The following is a 19,155-nucleotide window of genomic DNA, read 5'->3' on the forward strand; positions in this document are numbered from 1 at the left end:
GGAACACCCCTCGATTAATTGATTGGATTAATTTTACCTCTGCAATGGAAGATGCTAGCCGAGGGGCCTTGTCCTCTGGACTAGCAGAAGCAATCCAGCGTGCGATGCGAGACTCAACGAGCACGCTCACGGTTTCGTCTAAGCACACGAATTTGGATACAGAGTTGAAGCGGCTTCGTGCACTCTGTCGCCATGCGGAGCGGCGATACCGGCGCATAAAATCCAACCATGACCTTAGGACAGTCACACGATTACAAAATAAAATCCAGCATCGCATGTATAGATTAGCAACTCGATGTTAGACAACGTTTTGCCAGTCACTAGACTCCCGGAAGCCACTTTCCCACATCTGGAGAACCATAGGTGGTCTGCGTCCCCCCCCCCTGAACAACGCTTCCCATTCAAAGCACTGGCGCTCTTCCAGAAGCGACTGAATGTTGAGGTTGCAGAAAGCTTTTGTACAAGGATCGCTGGCCAAGCAACTAGTCCAGGCTCTCCTGTCCCCAGTGACATCCCTGCTTCGCATGATGCCGCATGGATCTTCCTTTCATAATGGATGAACTTGAGGCAGATATTGCTCTAAGTAGGTGTTCTTCATGCCCAGGACCAGACGGAATATCATACCATGTCTTATGCAACCTGAGTGAATGCGCCAGGAGAGAACTGTTATATCTCTACAACGTATTCTGGCAAGATGGCATATGGTTCCCGAAGAATGGAAAACAAGCCGCTGGGTCCCTCTCCTGAAACACGGCAAGTCTTCGCTTGAATAACCTCATACCGACCAATAGCGCTTGCCAACTGTGTGGAAAAGATAATTGAAAAAATGATCCTTGCCTGCTTGGAGTTGTACCTGGAATGCTGCAACATATTCCCAAATCGCATGACTGGTTTTCGTCGAGATCGCTCATCAATAGACAGTAGAGAGTTTTAGCCCAGCGGGTTTACGGCCAGCGGAGCGGAGCGGGCGAGCGGAGACACGACTGCGCATGCGCACAACGCTGAGGCGGCCAGCGGTTTTACGGAGCAGCGTTTACGCCCGCTGGAAAGCACTCCCCAGCGGAGGGTATACGCAGCGCGCGAGCGTGCGTAAGCGCGCGCGGGCGTGTATGGGAAATGCAAGATGGCAGCCGCGAACATGAACGCCGGCAGTTCTGCATCGACGACGGCGACTGCGGCGCTGACCCGTACATTAGTACTCAGTATATTATTAACAAATAATGTACTGAGAACATGTAATATATCTTTATTCAACATTTCTTGCATTATAAAAGTAAGCGTAATTCAAATTCATTTCTCAGTAACTCCTATTTGGACCACGGGGTAGGGAAGCAGAGCACCCCGCTCTCTCCGCTCGAGCGGGTGAGTGATCCGCCGGGCTAAAATTCTTTTTTCGCGAGCCGCTCCGCTGGCGCAACGGTGGAGACCGCGAGCGGAGCGAAACGTAAACCCGCTGAGCTAAAACTCTCTAGTGTTGCTGATCTCGCTACGTATGTCTAGCATCAAAGGTAAAGTAAAAGATTATCTGCAGCTTTGTTCTTGGATGTCAAGGGGGCATATGATAACGTATCTCACGAGGCTTTTCTCGATGCTCTTGAGATGGTTGGCCTTGGGGGCCGAGTTGTTTAATGGATCTCTAATTACTTATTTATATTATCGTTATTTATGTGTACCGGCGATGGCCAAACCGCACGACATTACACCTACCGAGGTGTTCCTCTAGACAGAGTGCATGCTACGCCCCACCCTATTAAACTTCACACTCATTGGTCGCGTTGGACATCTGCCAGCAGCAATCAAGATATAAATGTGCGCAGACGGCATATGCATATGGACTTCAGGCGTGACCCGTCCTCATATGTGTGCAAGACTTCAAAAAGGCACTACTTTGACAGCTGTATACCTCCGCAACCAATGTCTTGAAACCTGGTCAGACAAATGTGCACTAGTGGTATTCACTGGCATGCCAATGACACCCTATGCCATTTCTATAAATGGCCAGATAATTTCTTACGAGAAGACTCACAGATTTCTGGGCATAATCATTGACCGAGATCTCTCATGGAGCCCGCACGTTACCTACTTGAGACAGCGCCTGACAGATTTTTCCCAGCTTTTCAAGTTTCTGGGTAGATAGGCTTGGAGAAGGTTAATGCATGCAATGTTGGAATTGTACAGGGCTCTCTTTCTGGGCTTTTTGAGATACAATTTGCCCGTACTGAGCAACACTTGCAGAACAAGTCTTCGTGCTCTACAGGCTATTCAAGCTCGGGTTCTGAGAGTTTTTCTCGGTTTGCCTAAATGCGCATAAACCCTGGCGACTATTGCAATCGCCCGAGACCAACCAGTACAAACACATTGCGGTGGAAGTGCTGAGAGTGCGCATTAGGCGCTTTGCTCGAGCCCGTTCCCACCATCTTGTAACACTACCATCAGAAAGGCCGCAGGCATCATTTTGTATTATAATTTCAGATTATTACACCCGCCTTCCATCAGGCTTCACCTCCGCAACTAAGCCATCGATTCCTCCACGGTGTTTGGCTCGACCTGCAGTATACATCACCACACCAAGAATCAGAAAAAATGTCTGAAGTATCGTCACCTGCTCTTAAACAACTACGCTCATTTTGCACGACAGGTTGGCCGACCACGCACATATTCATACAGATGGATCAGCAACTCTACAGTGTTCCTCTGGAGCCGTGATTTTCCCAGCGAGGGCCACCACTATCAGTTTCAAGACGTGTCACCCAACGGCATCGATAGCTGCGAAACTTGCAGCTATTCGTGCTGCACTTGGTCTCGTCAGCAAAGAGCAACTTCGAAGACGGTCCATAATCAGTGACTTGAAGGCAGCACGGCAGTTTTTACTATCATCACTGCGGCGCAGACCACACGAACAGCTGGTATTCCAGATTAGAGAACTAATACATACCTTGGCTGAGAAAGACACGACGTGACATTTCAGTGGCTTCCAAGTCACTGCGGCGTCATAGACAGCAAGTACGCCGATAACACTGCTCGGTCGGCTCTTCAAGGCGACAAAGAGGAGTCGATACCGTTATCAAGGACATATACCGCTAGAAAACTTTGAATGCTCACTCAGGATATCACGTTCTCCACGCGGAACACATGAAGTTTTCAAAGCAACCGGCTGCGCCACCTTGACTCTTCGCCTTCGTATCCCAGCTCGACTCTGCCGACGCGAAGCTACCCTGCTTTGTCGAATATGGCTAGGAGCGGCCTTTACGAAGTATTTTGCTTTCCGAATCGAATGGGCCGAGAGGCCTCGCGCGATGACCTGTGATAGCGAGGAGACTCTTCAACACCTTCTCTGTGACTGTCCTCTCTACAGTTACTAAGATGATCGCTCGCAATCGCGACAGCGCACTTCGGAAAAAACCATTAACAGAGGAAACCATTTCAGGATGCTGACATCACAAGCCATCGCAGCTGAGTACGACAAAGGCTCTGTCAGTTTTTAAAGACAACAGAATTGGGCAAGCGGATGTAGCCCGAACTGATGTTTACAGTGCTACACATTGTTGTGACGAAAAACTGACTTGTTCTGTAGACGAAGATGAAACGAAAAACGTTATACAATATTTACAGATAGTGGGTGATAGAGCACAGGTAGCAGTAGGAGCGCATCAGACCGACCGGGCGACTGCAAGCGGCTCTCTTATCTCACAATGGGCCGGTTCTCCCTTAAATCCCTTCGGCGACCCCTCGTCGGCAGGAACCAGGCGGGGCAGGGTGATGACCTCGCCCGCGTCGAATTCTTGATTCGTCGCGGAGATGGCTGGGCACTTCTTGAAGTCGCCTCCCGTGTCGAATTCTTGATTCGTCGCGGAGATGTGGGAGTTCTCGTCGCCTCGTGGTAGCCACGTGGTGCATGTAGTATGGCAGCTCCCGTCGCCTCGTGGTCGCCACGTGGCGCTCTTAGTATTGCACAACAACATGCTACTGTGCTGTGCGGTGATTGTATGCAGTGCCAGTGACCGACTGTGACTGTGTATCTGTGCTCGCTTTCATTCACTAGCTCTTCCTTCTTGTAACTTTACCTCCCCCTCCCCTCTCTCACAAGCATAGGGTAGCAAACCGTGTCTTCCCTTCTGGTTAACATCCCTGCCTTTCCGCTTTATTTTGTCTCTTTTCACAGCTATATATGCATGAAGGTCTGCCCACTTAGCTACGCTCTAGTTAGCTTATCGGTCATCAAATACTAAATATATGGCGCCGGAGCTAGTAGCGCCATTTGTCTTGCGTTCCGCCAACTAACCGCTGTAAAGCGTTTATAATTAGCTGTGGGGTTCAAGAACATCTTCGGGTTGCACATAGAGATGGTTGATACTTAAGCCTGTGAACACAGTTTACCACGAAACCATCGACGATATTTTATGCCCCTGCCTCGAATACTCTGTGTAAGAGAGTCGTTTAATGTGCTCAGCTCGACGGAAGACCATGCTGGAACAAGCGATTCTACATCGAGATGACTTATCACTGCATTGTGAAGCTTTAGAAACACCAGTTTACATTTCTGCGATTTGCTGTGTCTCCTGAACGCCTTTAAAAGGATACTAAAGATAAACAATAAATGAGATTAAAGCAGTGTTTTCTTTAAAAAATCAATTTTCCTTAATTTCGCGCTAATATATGTTGATAATTAGAAGTGAGAATAAAATTCAATGCGTCATATTTTTTTTTCAATTTTACGTTGCAACGTCAGTGTAGCGTGATGGATTTCAAAACTGTTTTTGTATTTGTTTGTGTTTGAGCCGCGCCAGCACAGTGAAAGTGTTCGCAACTATACTCCACATTCTGGCCGACCTCTCTGCCAGTCAGTAAACTTTTCCTTGCTATGTTTAATTCCTGGCTCCTATAGAATACACTGCAGTCCATCTTTAGCGATAAACAATTAACTGTAGGTTCCTGGCAGACGCCGTCAAAACAAATTTCGTCACGGCAAGTTGGTGCGGGAAATTAAAGGTTGCGGGGCCACCCGCCTTTCCTTATTGCACCTTCCTCTGGCTTACCGAGCCTCTTCTCGCCGTAAAAGTGAGTGGCGTTTTTGTTAGTGTAGAAGCGTAATTATCTGATACAGGTGAAATCATTTTACCCTTTAGTGTCCCTTTAGCACTTCAAATTTTCGTATTTTCTATCAGGTGTGCCGTTCTCCTCCTTTCTCTTCCTCTTGTGATTCTAGCCCTTCTTCCTCCATTCCATCACGCCGGCTACAAATCCGCATGTTCACGTTTGTCCAGCTTATCTGCTGCTTCTGGATCTTTCTCTCTACCGCTCTCCGAAGTAGTCATCTTTGGCTCGCGGCCAGACCGATGACGTGCTTGTCAAGGGATAAGAGCCGTTGTGGACTTTCGAAGAGGAGCAGTCTAGGTGAGCGGCTGCGTAGAGAAGCTGTCCTTCTGAAGCCGAATTAGCCAGCCACTTTGCGATAATTGACCGACGTCGCAGCTCTTGTCCAAAAGTTTATCTCATTCATAAAGAAAGCCTAAGAGAACGCAAGGCTGCCAAGACAAGGGGATGTCTACTCCATCGCTGTCAGAGTCTTTGCACGATGATTCGAGGTGCTTCCCTGCAGTAAGCTGGGTCAGAGGACAATGCCTGTAGATCACTATTTACTTACGCGTCCATTTCTTAGTGCCGCTAGAAACGTTATTTTTTCAGTCATGCGAAATTTAATTCCTACATTCAGCAGCGATAGGAGGCGAGGCGCCTATGGTTCTATTCACGCCGACTTGCTGTGATATTGGAAGGCTTATAGCAGGTGGACGTCCCTTCTCAAATTCACAATTTGTAAAGCATTAATAAGTTTACTTCAAATCCCAATAATCTCAAGAAAGGACGCTTGAACCTCTGGAAGCAACGAGAGAAATATACTAAGGTATGCATTTCGAGCAATGAAAGGTGAGCGGGAAGCGCTATGAGCGGGCTGGGATCCTTCGCAGCCAGGTCCGTTGCCAGAGGCGAGGTGCCGTATTTATTTTCGCACTCTTTTTATAGCGCTTATGTCTCGACAAGGGTTGTGGAATTCATGCCACGTGTGCCACGGCTTGGCGCACTTTTCTTTCGATCCATCAGTGCTAGGATTGTCAAAGTGTGGTTAACTCACCTAGAGGCAGGACTTAAATTAGTGCCTATTACGGCAACGTGACCTTAAAGTAAATTGAAGCATTGTTTAGAAACCATATCTATGCATTTTTATTATAACTATATATTCTCCTTCTAGAACACCTCTGTCTAGTTGAAGATGCTTTTCGCGCGTTGACGAGCCGGCAAGACGGGACCGAATCCCAAATGGAAAATCGGGAAGTTCTCGCAATTGGTTACGTCGCATGAACAAAGAAAAAATTGAGGATTTGGAATCGAGACTCTAGCACTGCAGGTCTCTTAGCAGTGTGCTTCAACAAAAGTGCGCGCTGAGGAAGACACATGAAATGTTATTCGGCGCTAATCCACCCAATCGACTTAATACATTAGGCTTTCACTGAGGAAAATTTCGCTACCGATTCTAAAAGAAGGCGCAGCGGACACAGCGGCGTTTGTTCCTCCGCCTCACAGCTCGTCCGCTGAGGCGTGACGAACTTTGCCGCAGCGGCTAGCGCGATGCCTCAACTGATCAGGTAGGCAAGAGGCACCCCGTGGCGGCTTCATTCATCGAGCACCTTCTGCGGCTTTCCCGCCAGACGCCCGCGTCCCGCCATCTTTCAACCGACGCGTGTCCCACAGGACCGAGCGTCGGAGCGAAGAAGAAAAGCTACCCCGCCGCGCCCAACCCGCGGACGTCCACGTAGCAGCGGCGGCGGCAGGCGCGGGCGAGCGCACGCGCTCGGCGCGCCGGTGTGTTGTCTGTTTGAGCGAAGCCCCCGCGGACCCGTAGCAGGGAGCGCGAGAAGAGCTGGTGGCGGGGGCAAGCCGGAGTGTTGTCGCAAGATGGCGTCGTCCAGCCCCGACCACCGCGCTCGTCGCCGACGAGCACCGACCGCTTACCGCGAGCTACAGGTGTTGGCCAGACGGTCCCCGGGCGTGGCGACGTGCAGCTGCCTCCTGTGGGGAAGAAGGGGGCCCCGGTGCGTGACATTGAAGCCGCTGCTGCTCAACGGACGTCCCCGCAGCCGAGGGGAGAGGGGGGACGGCGTCCTCAAGCGAGGGGGCGCACGACCGCCACCGCCGGGTCGACCCTAGCGGGCGCCGCGAGAACTAGACCTCTCCTCCAGCAGAACCCAACATGGCGCACACGTCGTCCGCTAGCAAGACGGCGCGACTGAGCCTGCGAAGCAATGGACACCAAGTCGACTCGGACGCCATGGACGACCGGTGAGTGAGCGACTTGGACGCTTATAACCTAATTGCAAGCGGGACTCGGCAGCATGCGCGCGCGTGTAGCAGCGTCAAATGCGAAGCGTTTGCTTTATCCCCCAGCCGTGACGCCTCGTGGGAGTCGCCTCCACAGCTGTCGTCGCAGTGCCGTACGCGTCTTCACGACCTCTCATAGTCGAGGTCGTCGCATACACTTTGAGCCTGTTTTATTCGTCGCTAGAAGAGTGCGTAAGCGGAGGAAGCAAAATCCTGCGTCAGTTGGCTTCGTCACCGCTTCCATGTCTTGGCGGCGGAGGCACCCCTCCGGCCGCCGCCGCTGTCCGGTCGATGCCGTCGCTCGTCGGCTGCACGGGTGAACCTTCGGGCCTTGTCGCGCGCTCTGCCCGTCGCTGCCTTCCTCCGCTCGCGCTCTCGGGAAAGGGAAAGCTCCGGCGGTGTGCCTGGCTTGGCGCGCTGGCTCGTCGCACGGGCAGGCCCGGCTGGGCGTTCTTTTCCTTTGCTGCACGCTTGTTGCTGCCGCCGCGTCGTGGGTGGAGTTGTCGCTCGGCGCGGTCTGCCGAGCGGCGCGCGCGCGAGCCGGGGCTTCGCAGCTGCAGCAGGATGGGCCGCGCCTTCGTGGACTCGTGGGGTTCGCGTGCGCGTCTGCAGTACAGCGTTCGCTGCTCCTTAGGCGCTCGCGCTCGCTTTGAGCAGTTCGTAATATATGGTTCTCGTAGCTGCGACAGCTAGACGTGCGGTCCGAACGCGAAAGGCGCGCTCGCAGGAATGTTCTGCTTTTTGCCTCTTCAGCGTGACCATTTCTAGCTTTCTTTCCCTTTCGGTCTGCGAGACGTTTTGCCGTTCTCAGGAACGTGGTGTCCTGCAGTCTCGAGGGAAGTTGCGAGAGCTGGAGAGGCCTCATTCGATGTATTCCTTGATTAGGCGGCACAACTTAAAAATTGTTTTCTCTTCCTCACTTGGCCCGTTCCCTCATTTCTTAAGCGAAGCTTTCTTTGCATCTTCGGTCGACTTTTCCACTCTGCCCCTACTGTCGCTGTCTTGCACGCCCCATCAGGAGGGGATTCAGAGCGTGTATATATGTGGCAGGAGCGAGGCAGAGAAGGAAACGCTACGCTAGAAAATTATTTGGACTTTTCCACAGCGCCGTCGCAATGCCCTGGGCGTCGCCACAATATCTTCTAGATTGCTGTGACCCGTGACCCCCCACAAACGCGTTGCAGAAGCTGCCGCGCGAAAGCATGGTAGAGAAAAGGTAGGGAAAGTAGGGAGAGAGTGGGTAGAACAAGTAGAACCGACGCAGTCACGAAACGAGTGAATAACAGCCTTGTCGCTTTTCGCTCTTCGCTCGCGTACATGGAGGGAGGGCGAGGGAGGGAAAGGACGACTTAGGAAGTCAAGGAAACACTACTACTAGTCACAACAGCGGTTGCGGGCAAAAACGATAAATTCAAGTTCAGGGAACGGTATCGTGCGCTTCTACTGTTTTTCTGAAAAATAACCACTGTGGAAATTTGTCAAGTGGACAACAGACGCAGGGCGTGCGGATGCAAAGCCGCTTAGCAACACCGTAACGTATAGGCGATACTACGGAAGCGGCCGCACGTCGAATCAACACTTCTGTGCCTGCTGCGGTAGCATTGCCTCTATGGCGTTGCTCGAGGTCGCGCGTTCTATCACGACCGCGGCAGCCGCATTACGACGGGTGCGAAATACAAAAACGCTCGTGTGTTTAGACTTTGGTGCACATTAGAGAGTTTTAGTTTAGGGGACGCAAGCGTCTTGCGTACGCAAGAACTAGGGGCCACAGTACTGCGCATGCGCAGAAGCGTCGGCGCATGCGCAGTACCGTCGCCCCTAGTTCTTGCATACGCAAGCCGCTTGCGTCCCCTTAACTAAAACTCTCTATTAAATAAGAACCCCAGGAGGTCAAAATTAATCCGGAGTGCGCCACTGCGACGTGCCTGATAATATTGTGGTTTCTGCACGCACAGCCTCATAATTCAATTAATGTTTACTTATGCCACGAGGTAACAGCATTGCTAACCTTTTCGGAGATTATGAACAATGGCTCAAATGCCTCAAACACCACCACCAATGCCTCAAACAAACACGTCTCGCTGTGTGTTCTGTCTACTACAACGACAAGCAGCAAGGGTGCACGCAAGGTAACGTTTAAGATCAACTCGCCATTCTCGTATCGTACTAAACGTTGAAGAAGTGAAACATTCGCCGTCGACATCGCCGCTAATGATCGTCAATCAAAGCACACAGCAAAGAAAGCTTCGCTTACATCGTGGGATCCGCAGAAATTTTTCTCCTCCTCTTCTATATATTCGTAAACCATCAGTGATTCATTTGAAAGACGTCATCCTTTTCTGCTCACTTGTTACAGTTCTGTCGAGTCGAAATGAATTAGAAAAGAAAATGCACGATACATGGTAAGCGCTCTGTTTATGGTCATGTCGCTATTGAGCTTTCATGCTGACTTCCGAGAAACAACAAGAGTTTAGCTTTTTTTTCTTTTGTATTCTTTGTGTAGATTCCCCGATAGCGTGTTTCTTCGAACATCGACTGTTAAAGGAAACCTTCCGTTACGACTGCGACTGCTCTTCGATTATATAGCTACTTCGTTGAGCCTCGCTTAAAACGGACAGAAACTGTCTTGTCGGCGCTTGTATTTGGAGTTAAAAGCAGTTTTTTTTTTTATTCCCTGGGAATTTCAACCAATGTAGCGTCTGGTCAATGACCTGCATCATAACGGGGATATTTTCTTGAAAAGGCAATTGGACTTCTAAGTAAAAACTTGGTGAATGACGTAGTTATTTCAGGATGCCATGAAAAAATGTATATCATGCTTACGAGCGCTTCTAGCCGCAATAATAAGTTATCTGTGAAAAGGGGAGAAAAAGGAGTCACGTGAACCTTTTCTCAAAGAATGCTCCTTTATTTATCGGGAGGGCATGCCTTTTGTTGCAGAGATGTGATTTTCACGCTGACTTGTCTGAACTATAACTTCACGACCACACTCTTAGTTTACTTAAGGAATTCCACCGATATTTTACCTTACAAGTAAGTACATATACTCCATGCTAAACGGCGTGCGCAACGATACCACAGCTACGAGCCACGTCATGCTGTGAGAGAATTCAACTTGTACTCGCGTGGTGCTCATTCTGGGCTTGCGAATCCATATTTGGCCAAGAGCAGTCACGAAAATTAATTCGTGGCTTCAACTGTCCATATGAGAAGCACACGAGAAGGCAACACACATCACTTTAATCAGATGACGTTAATTTCTCGATTGCGTGTTCAGAACGTCGTTCTTCAACCTTCTCCTTGCACCCCCGGAAGTTTCCCGTGCCCTGCACGAGCGTCCTTCATCATCTGGTTTCGTCGCCAGGAACGGAAATCACTGCATGCATACCTGTCATGGCACGCTAAAATGTGGTTTCCCTCCTCTGTAGCGCTGACGACCTCCGCCGCCGAGATCATGTTGGTGGCCTAATGGCCTCATGCTTGACCCCCCCGCCCCCCCAGCCTGGCCCCGTGAATAGGCGCATAATCCCTTTCTGCACTTAGGCTTTGTCCTGCTTGGCCTAATGACCGGAGAAATTTACCAGGTGATGCCTAAACGGACCCCTAACAACATCCGTCCGGCTACGTATATACGATGACTAGGCTTACACTACTCGCCGAGTACCTCTGTTCCGCCACTCGCTGAACATAATACACCTAAGAGTGGGTTCCAATTCTGGCCAGCATGGGAGACAGTCTACGTAGGCAGCAATGGAGACAGCCGAGACAGCTTTGATGCCATGTAATGGAACACACTTCTAGCCGCCTGTAAGACGTACGGAAGACACTTCTGCAACGTGACGCCACCTGGCGGCGATAAGTACATGTTGAGAAAAGCAAACATTATTTCTGTATATTAAGCCTTTGCGCCTGCAAACCTGAAAAAAAAAAACGCTGCAGCTCACATTAAGGGCGTAGGATAACATGTCTACGTTTTCTTGTTCGCAGACGTCGTCTTTCCAACGTTATGGTGTTCTAGAAGGGGGGGCTCTAGTTCACTATACCAACGTCGTGCTCAGCCGCCACCTTGTTTGGACAGGAAAGTTGCCTACATCGTTTTAAAGCGAAGCTTGCTTTTACTCTTCCTTCGACTTTCCCACCGCTGCTCCTGACCGAATCGGGGAGAGGGGGGGAGGGTGGGAGGGTCAAAGCATGTGCATACATGACAGGGGCGAGTTGTTCTTTGACGTCTTCGTGAGAATCGGAACGAGACTTAAGATGGCCGCAGTCCACTTAGCCGTTTACGGCGAGTATTTGAACACAGCCTAAGAGAGGAAAGGCCACGCTAGAAACTCGTTTCACCACACCGCGTCGAATGTTCACAATGCGCTCTGGAGCTCCCTGGCCGTCGTCACCTTAGCCTCTTGACAGCTCTAATTATCCGTGACTCCCCTCAGAAGCATTGCAGAAACTGCAGCGCTTCCCTTTCTTCTAAGGTGCGAGTCCAGAGGGGACGTAGGTAGAACTGTAGGGAGGAGGGAGGAGTTCAGGCAGTTCCCATACAAGGGGAGGGGAGGGGGGGTGACGTGAGAAGGCATGCAAACGCTACTACTATACGACAGTGGTTTCGGGAAAACTGGATTTAAGCTCAAGATACGGTACAGTACGTTGCGCCTATTTCTGAAAAATTAACACCATGCAAATATGTCAAGCGTTTGTCGATCCGAGCGGTAGTGGCCGCATTTGAGAGAGCTCGCTTAGCCGTAGCTGGTATAATCCATGAAACTCAAACATGTGCTTATTAGGAGTTATAAGGCTTACAAGTGTGTCATCTTTTTTTCTTGCAGAAATTTAATTGTTGTTTAGTTATTGCACCCCCGCGTCGACACGTATGGTTCTGAAATGACGTCGAGAGACTCGGGCTGCAAGACAGACGGATGCCAATTCGCGCCCGCCACCTTTCACCACAGCAGGGCCCACTACGAATTAGGAGCGAGCATGATAGCAAGATTAGACCGTGACATCCTCAACTACCCGTATAAATAGTTAAAGATGTAAGCTTTGGTATAATGCGTTAGTAAATGTCACTTATGTATTTGGTTACGTCCATTTCTGTATCCTATATAGCGCCCATACACCCTCAGCAGCACGCACAAGACCTTTCACGTCGTACCTCACTGCGACTGCGTCCCCGATAAAGCCTGCCCGATTTTTTTCCTTCTTTGTTGTCTGTTAAACCGCGATCGCACGCATACTTCGGTCGTGCCTTGGAAACGTTTGGGACGTGTGTAATGTGCCTGCTTCTCACAGTCTTCCCTAGAGATAGCGAGCGCGCTCAGACGCTATGGTAGACTGCACCCACCACCTTCAGCATCGGCCCACATTCCCCAGTTCTTTATTTGTGGCAGCTAACGCTATGTAGAAGGTGCACGACATTGCACCGCCTTCATGATCGGCACTGGTCGAACAGGTTCTAACGTTTTTTTCGCCAGAGTGCAAATGCCGTGTTAAAGTACATGGCATAGACATATAGGTACGTACGAATACGATTGTTTAGATTTTAGTCGCAGAGAACGTCACAATTCGTGTTTCTCTCGCTTATGCCATTTCAGTGCCAGTGTAGAACTGAACAATGTACATGTCGTAAACTACAGTACACTCGCGTACTGCTGTAGCTGTTATCTCAAGATTTTATGCCTTCTAAAGTAAGCGCTGCGAGCCTAATGGTGACTCAATTTAAATCCTCCGAGCTTCTCGAACAGCTTTAGCGTTTGTTGAATGACGGCATGGACGTATCGATGAATAAATGTTAAGCACCGCATTGTTTGACGATGGGGATGATAGTTCCCCCTTGTTATACTGAAGTAGAACTAACGCTTTTGTAGATCTGAAGCACCACGAGTATAAAAGAAATGACGGATGGTTTTACTTCCCATAATGAAAGTAGTATGGCCTCAGTACCACCATAAATCCCACGGTTGCAGCCGAATCCATTGGCCGAGTGTAGCGCACTATACCCGCTCTGCTGGAGGAGAACAGTTGTAATGTATTTCCGTCGTGGACATTGGGGCGAGCCTCACCTCCTTCACTTCAATATCTCGTGCATGGATAGCACTACGTTTATTTATTTATTTACTTATTTATTTATTTATTTATTTACCTGTTTATTTATTTATTTATTTGTAGTATGGGACGCCCCACATAACGCTGTCACTGGACAGGTTCTTTAAAAATTTCAAGAAATAGAAATAAAGGTTAATTAAAAAGAAACCTTCTTGCTCATAAAGTAAATGACATTTAGGAAATACATTGCTTGTTGTGGTTACTAGTTGCAACTTAAATATGAGTTAAGTGTGCAGAATAAGAAACCATGTTTTATATTATTCCTTCAGCCAATTGGGGTATCCTTTTTCTACCTTTTCTCTTTTATTTTTGAGGGCATGTGCAATATTTAAAAGAGTTTTATTCCCAACATTTCTCTTGTGAATTTTCTGCTTCCAGGTCCTCCTCACCGGATCAGGAGTCGTATTCCCGCTCGAAATACGAGAAGCCCTCCAGGAGCTCGAGGAAGTTGGACACTGAGTGAGTGACGCGTAACCGATAGACGAGGCTGCTATTTTGAAAGCACTGGACAACTGATACGAACGTTTTGTCGTTGTCTCGTACAACTGAGCGTCAAGTTTACGTCGTCACGCAACGAATCTATAGGCACGCGTAGGCGCGACTTGTTATACTTCGAAGGGACATAGTCTCAGATGATCACTTTCGGTGACACGCCATCCCTTTCGCGTGACGTAGGGCTCAACCAGCCAATCAGCTTATCCGGTTTCGCTCAACCAACCAATAAGCGCTCGCTTAAAGAAAGGTCGCCGCAAGTGACCGTTCGACAATACGTCCCCAGTTTGGCCGTGACGCTGGGCTTACAGCGGTACGGTAAGACAAAATCAGACGCTTGCCGTAATCAAGCCGTGCAGTTACCGCACAGTGATGCCTTAGAGGCACGATTGTGTTTCACTTGATATTGTCTATAGTCGGTTCAATATGTAACCGCCATGCAGTGCAGTGGTGTACGACGCTGCCATGTCGCGGTGACCACAATAAGGCGGGAGAGAATTGTAGACCTTAACTGCACAACATCGAGTGCGCTCGCACGTGATACTGCATTCCAGCTGCGGTGCCGATTCTCTTTTGTCACCAGGTTATGGCGCTGTGCCTCATAATTTATGCTTTATGGATCGCTGTGGCGATCGGCAGTTCTATAAACACCACACTGCGCATCATCAAAATAGACACTCGTCTAATAAAATAGCCTGCATTGCTTGTCGCGCGCGGTCAGAGGCATGACTTGGTCGGCGTCGCATTGTTTGGTCGCGAGCTCTCCTCGGAAAAGTTTCGTGACCGTTCGGCTATTGCGCACTCCCGGATGCTGCGGCGTGGGGCTGAAACCACGGCGGGTTGAGACAACGCGCTGTTGTTGGGGTAAGCGCGCACCTGTACATTGCTAGCTATAGTTTCAGTTTGGTCTTTGTTGTCGATGTTGACGCGGACGGCATAGTCACAATCTTGTATTAACATAGTAAGGCGACCGCGTATCCTTGCTTCGGGTAAAATCACGAACACAGAACGAGTGAATCCTCCCGGCTTGTTTGTTAATCTACTTCGCGCAAAGAAACTTCGAGCTCACTTTTGCTGGCGACCCATTGCGTTCTAGCTACAAGCACGAGGAGTACATATACACAAGCAGTATATATATATATATATATATATATATATATATATATATATATATATATATATATATATATATATATATATATATAGTTCTTTCTCGAAGTCCCCTCCACCCCCACCCCCCAATACAGCGCCTCATAATCAGGTCGTGGTTTTGGCACGTAAAACCCGAGAATGTAATTTAAATTTAGCAGTCAAAGGCGGAAGCTTTCCGTTCCGGTGGTAACCTGGTCTCCCCTCGCAGTGCCATTTGCCTCAGCATCTCGCCAAAGGAACATCCTTATCAATGTTCGGTCATTGCGCGGAAGGCGTTTCCCGTATACTGCGAAAGGTTCGAGCGTTCGCGCGCGTCATTTTGCACCCAATATAGGCGACGCGCAACGACGTATAGTTCTCGCTCGGCAAAGCTTCGCTGCCACACCGCCGGCGCCGTTTCCACAGCCTCCTTCCGTCCGCCTGTTATCTTGGGGCGCCGCGGAGCCGGCTTGATCAGCAGGATGCGTGTTAGCGCGCGTCTTCTTGTGCCACGCTGTGTCGGCGGCCGTGCTTCGAGAGCATCGTCGGAAGCCCAGCCGTCGAGTGCCGCTCGGATGTCGCGCTTACGTGCGTTATGCGGCCTGACTCACCGCTTCCCAGCGCTGACGCATAATTGTTATGAAGGTCTTGGCCGATATCGTAAGACTTGCCTCCGTGTTCACGGACACTCATGATGCAAATAATAGGAGAAAGTGAGGGGGGGTCAACCGGAACAGAAAATCCGGTTTGCTACCCTAGATGGAGGCGCGGACGGTACTAGAGAGAGAGAGAGAAGACGGTATAGAGAAGATAAGAAAACAGTGGAGAGTCAGAGGGGACAGACACAGATCACAACCGGCAACGATCACTGCACACTATCACAACACAGGATCACACGCAGCAGACTGTGTGTGATCCTGTGTGATCCCCGATTAATGCTAAAGCTACTTTTGCAGGTTTGCGTAGGAAGCATGTTCTGCTACCCGCCGTGGCAGTTCAGTGGCGATGACGTTCTGCTTCTGAGTTCTGCTTCGATTCGCAGCAGCGGCGTCCACATTTCGATGGCAACGAAATGCAAAAAATAAAAGAAAACAGAAAAAAAAACGTTTGTGCACTTATGTTTAGGTGCACGTTAAAGAACCCCAGCTAGTCAAAATTAATCCAGAGACCTCCATTATACGGCGTCTCTCACAGCCCAAGAGTTGCCCCAAGACGCTAAACCCAATTTATCATGCAGTCAATCAACTTCCCGACTGCTCGTAATTTGCTCGGCCATAATACATTTGAAGCCTAGACTTGAGTACAGACAAAATACGCGAGTCTAAAGTCCCAACCGTCTATTGGTCTGTAATTTTTCAAGTCTTTGGCGTCCCCTTTCTTATGGATTAGGATTATGTTGACCTTCTTCCAAGATTCGGGTACGCTCGAGGCCATGAGGCATTGCGTATACAGGGTGGCCAGTTTTTCTAGAACAATCTGCCCACCATCCTTCAACAAATCTGCTGTTACCTGATTCTCCCCAGCTGCCTCCTGTTTGGATCGGACTGCTGGTACGATCTGTTGGGAACTCGGCGCTGACGCCCGTGGTTGTACCTGGGTCGCAAGCCCCAAGGGTAGCGTTGGCCTGGCGGCCTGGGGTACAACTGCAAGCATCCGAAGGTCCCGGCAAAGCATGAGTCGACAGGTAACAACGAAACAACTTGTTTATTTTAACATCGCAAAGAGTTGGCGGTCAGGTTTGACCGAAGTAGAGAGACGGGAGAGCACTTCACTCAACAGAAGAAATCGGAGCCCTCCTCTGGCGTCCGGGGGCAGCTGTTTTTATACTCTCGCAGTTGAGGGCAAGAAGGAACCCCTCAAAAGACGAGCACGTGAATGTACAATGGGCTAATGGTGACGCACACTGTCGTAGCGATGCCGTAGCACCATGTCGTGGCGCTGCGCACGATCTCGTAGCACCTGGTCGTGGCGCTGCGCAGCACACTGTCGTGGCGCTGCCGGTCGGACACAATGACTGTAACGAGAAGATGGTCCCTGCTTTGGCATCGCCGGTTTCGGGCACAATGACTGGAACGAGATCCCTGCTTTGGCATCGCCTGTTTCGGGCCCAATAACTGGAATGAGATCCCTGCTTTGGCATCGCCTGTTTCGGGCACAATGACTGGAACGAAATCCCTAGGCGGTCGCATCGCCGCAGACGCGCCTGGAAACACCTGGCGATGAGTGTTGCGGTGACGACGATCGGGCCAAAATGTCCGCCGCCCCGCCGCCGTCGCGCCGGCAAAACCACGTGTCGCAGGCGAAACGCAACAGACCGCCCCGCCGGGGAAAGGAGATCCCGATGGACAGGGGACTGCATCCGCTGTCCGGAGGGATGTCGCTCGATGATGCTCATAACCGAAGTCGGGCGTCCCTTGACGTTTCTTGAGCGCAGCGCACAGAGAAGGCCTCGTTCTCTCGTTCAGGTTCGCACGGGACACTGCAAAGTGACTTCGGGAGAGTTCACATTTTTGTTCTCGTTCCCGGCAAGCGTTAGAACTACGCTGAAAACTCAACCGCTCAGTCAGCAAGCACGGCACAACCCTCACTAAGCCCTGCCAGGCTCTTTCCCCTTTTTATACCACTGCCTAGTTCCTTACAGTAGTCTAGCATCACTCAGAACGCGTCCACAAATTGAAAAATTGCACTAGAAAGCATATCATCACTTTGAAACACTAAACAAAAGCAATATGTTAAAAAAAATCCTGCCTCAGGAAGAAAAACATCAGTAACAAACAATTTTGAGGCTGATTCCTACGTTAGGGGCTTCGACTTAAGCCATCGGCGTTACCGTTGAGACTCCCCTTTTTGTAACGCACCTCAAAGGAATATTGTTGTAAAGCGAGGCTCCAGCGCAGGAGGCGGCCATTTTTGGGAGAGATGGTCTGCAGCCATTGGAGAGGGCAGTGATCTGTCTCAATGATAAACCTCGAGCCGGCTAGATAGCATGACAATTTCTGAACGGCCCACACGAGACATGCACACTCTTTCTCGGTGGCGCTATACGCCTGCTCACGACTGGTCAGCTTACGACTAGCATACAGGACGGGGTGTTCTACTTCTCCATTTTCCCGTTGGCACAGTACAACGCCCATGCCTCGCTCACTAGCATCGCACTGAACAATGAACCCTTTTGTATAGTCTGGCGATCGTAGCACAGGCTGGCTTGTTAGGGCACTCTTTAGGGCGCTAAAAGCTCTTTCCTTTGTCTCGTCCCAGACGACTGTTTGAGGCTCTGTCTTTCTTAGAGCATCCGTCAGGGGAGCCGCGATATCAGAGTACCTAGGGATGTACCTCTGATAGTAGCCGGCGACACCTAAGAACGACCGAATATCGGTCTTTGTGCGCGGTTGCGGAAAGTCTCGCACAGCGGCCACTTTTATTTCAGAGGGGCGGCGACGACCCTGACCAATCACGTGACCGAGGTAGACAACCTCGGCCTGTGCTAACTGGCACTTAGGAGCCTTTACTGTCAAGCCTGCTTCGCGCAGGCGGGTTAGCACTGCCCGCAAGTGTGTCATATGCTCAGACCAGGATGCGGAGAATATCGCTACGTCGTCTAGATACGGTAAAGCGAATTCTTGCTGTCCCCGCAACACTTTATCCATGAGACTTGAAAAACAGTATGGCGCGTTCTTCAAACCAAAACTCAACACTTTAGGACGGAATGTTCCCATTGGTGAAATGAACGCCGCATACCTACTAGCCTCTTCTGTAAGTGGAACCTGCCAATAACCCCTGACAAGATCTAGGGTGGAAATAAACTGAGCGCTACTAACTTTCTCAAGGCGCTCCTCGATGTTAGGGATCGGATAAATTTGATCCTTAGTGATGGAATTAAGCCTGCGGTAGTCGACGCAAGGACGAGGTTCCTTGCCCGGTACCTCAACTAAAATCAAAGGGGAGGTATAATCACTCTCACCTGCCTCAATAACACCGAGCTGTAGCATTTTCTTTACCTCAGCCTCCATAATATCGCTCTGGCGGGGTGACACCCGATACGCCTTGGATCGTACT

The 19,155-nt window shown here is 50.0% G+C and overlaps 1 protein-coding gene across 1 annotated transcript in view; it reads left to right on the plus strand.

Moving 5' to 3' along the window:
• The first annotated feature begins 6,928 nt into the window (after positions 1 to 6,928).
• The window catches only part of LOC142579341 (uncharacterized), a 47,072-nt gene continuing 34,845 nt past the window's right edge, over positions 6,929 to 19,155 (plus strand). Inside the window, exons 1-2 of the mRNA XM_075689420.1 lie at positions 6,929 to 7,335; positions 13,855 to 13,935. Coding sequence (XP_075545535.1) covers positions 7,247 to 7,335; positions 13,855 to 13,935 — 170 coding nt within the window. The 5' untranslated portion in view covers positions 6,929 to 7,246. The remainder of the gene's footprint in view (positions 7,336 to 13,854; positions 13,936 to 19,155) is intronic.

The sequence above is a fragment of the Dermacentor variabilis genome, chromosome 4 (assembly GCF_050947875.1).
Source record: "Dermacentor variabilis isolate Ectoservices chromosome 4, ASM5094787v1, whole genome shotgun sequence".
NCBI classification, from domain to species: domain Eukaryota; kingdom Metazoa; phylum Arthropoda; class Arachnida; order Ixodida; family Ixodidae; genus Dermacentor; species Dermacentor variabilis.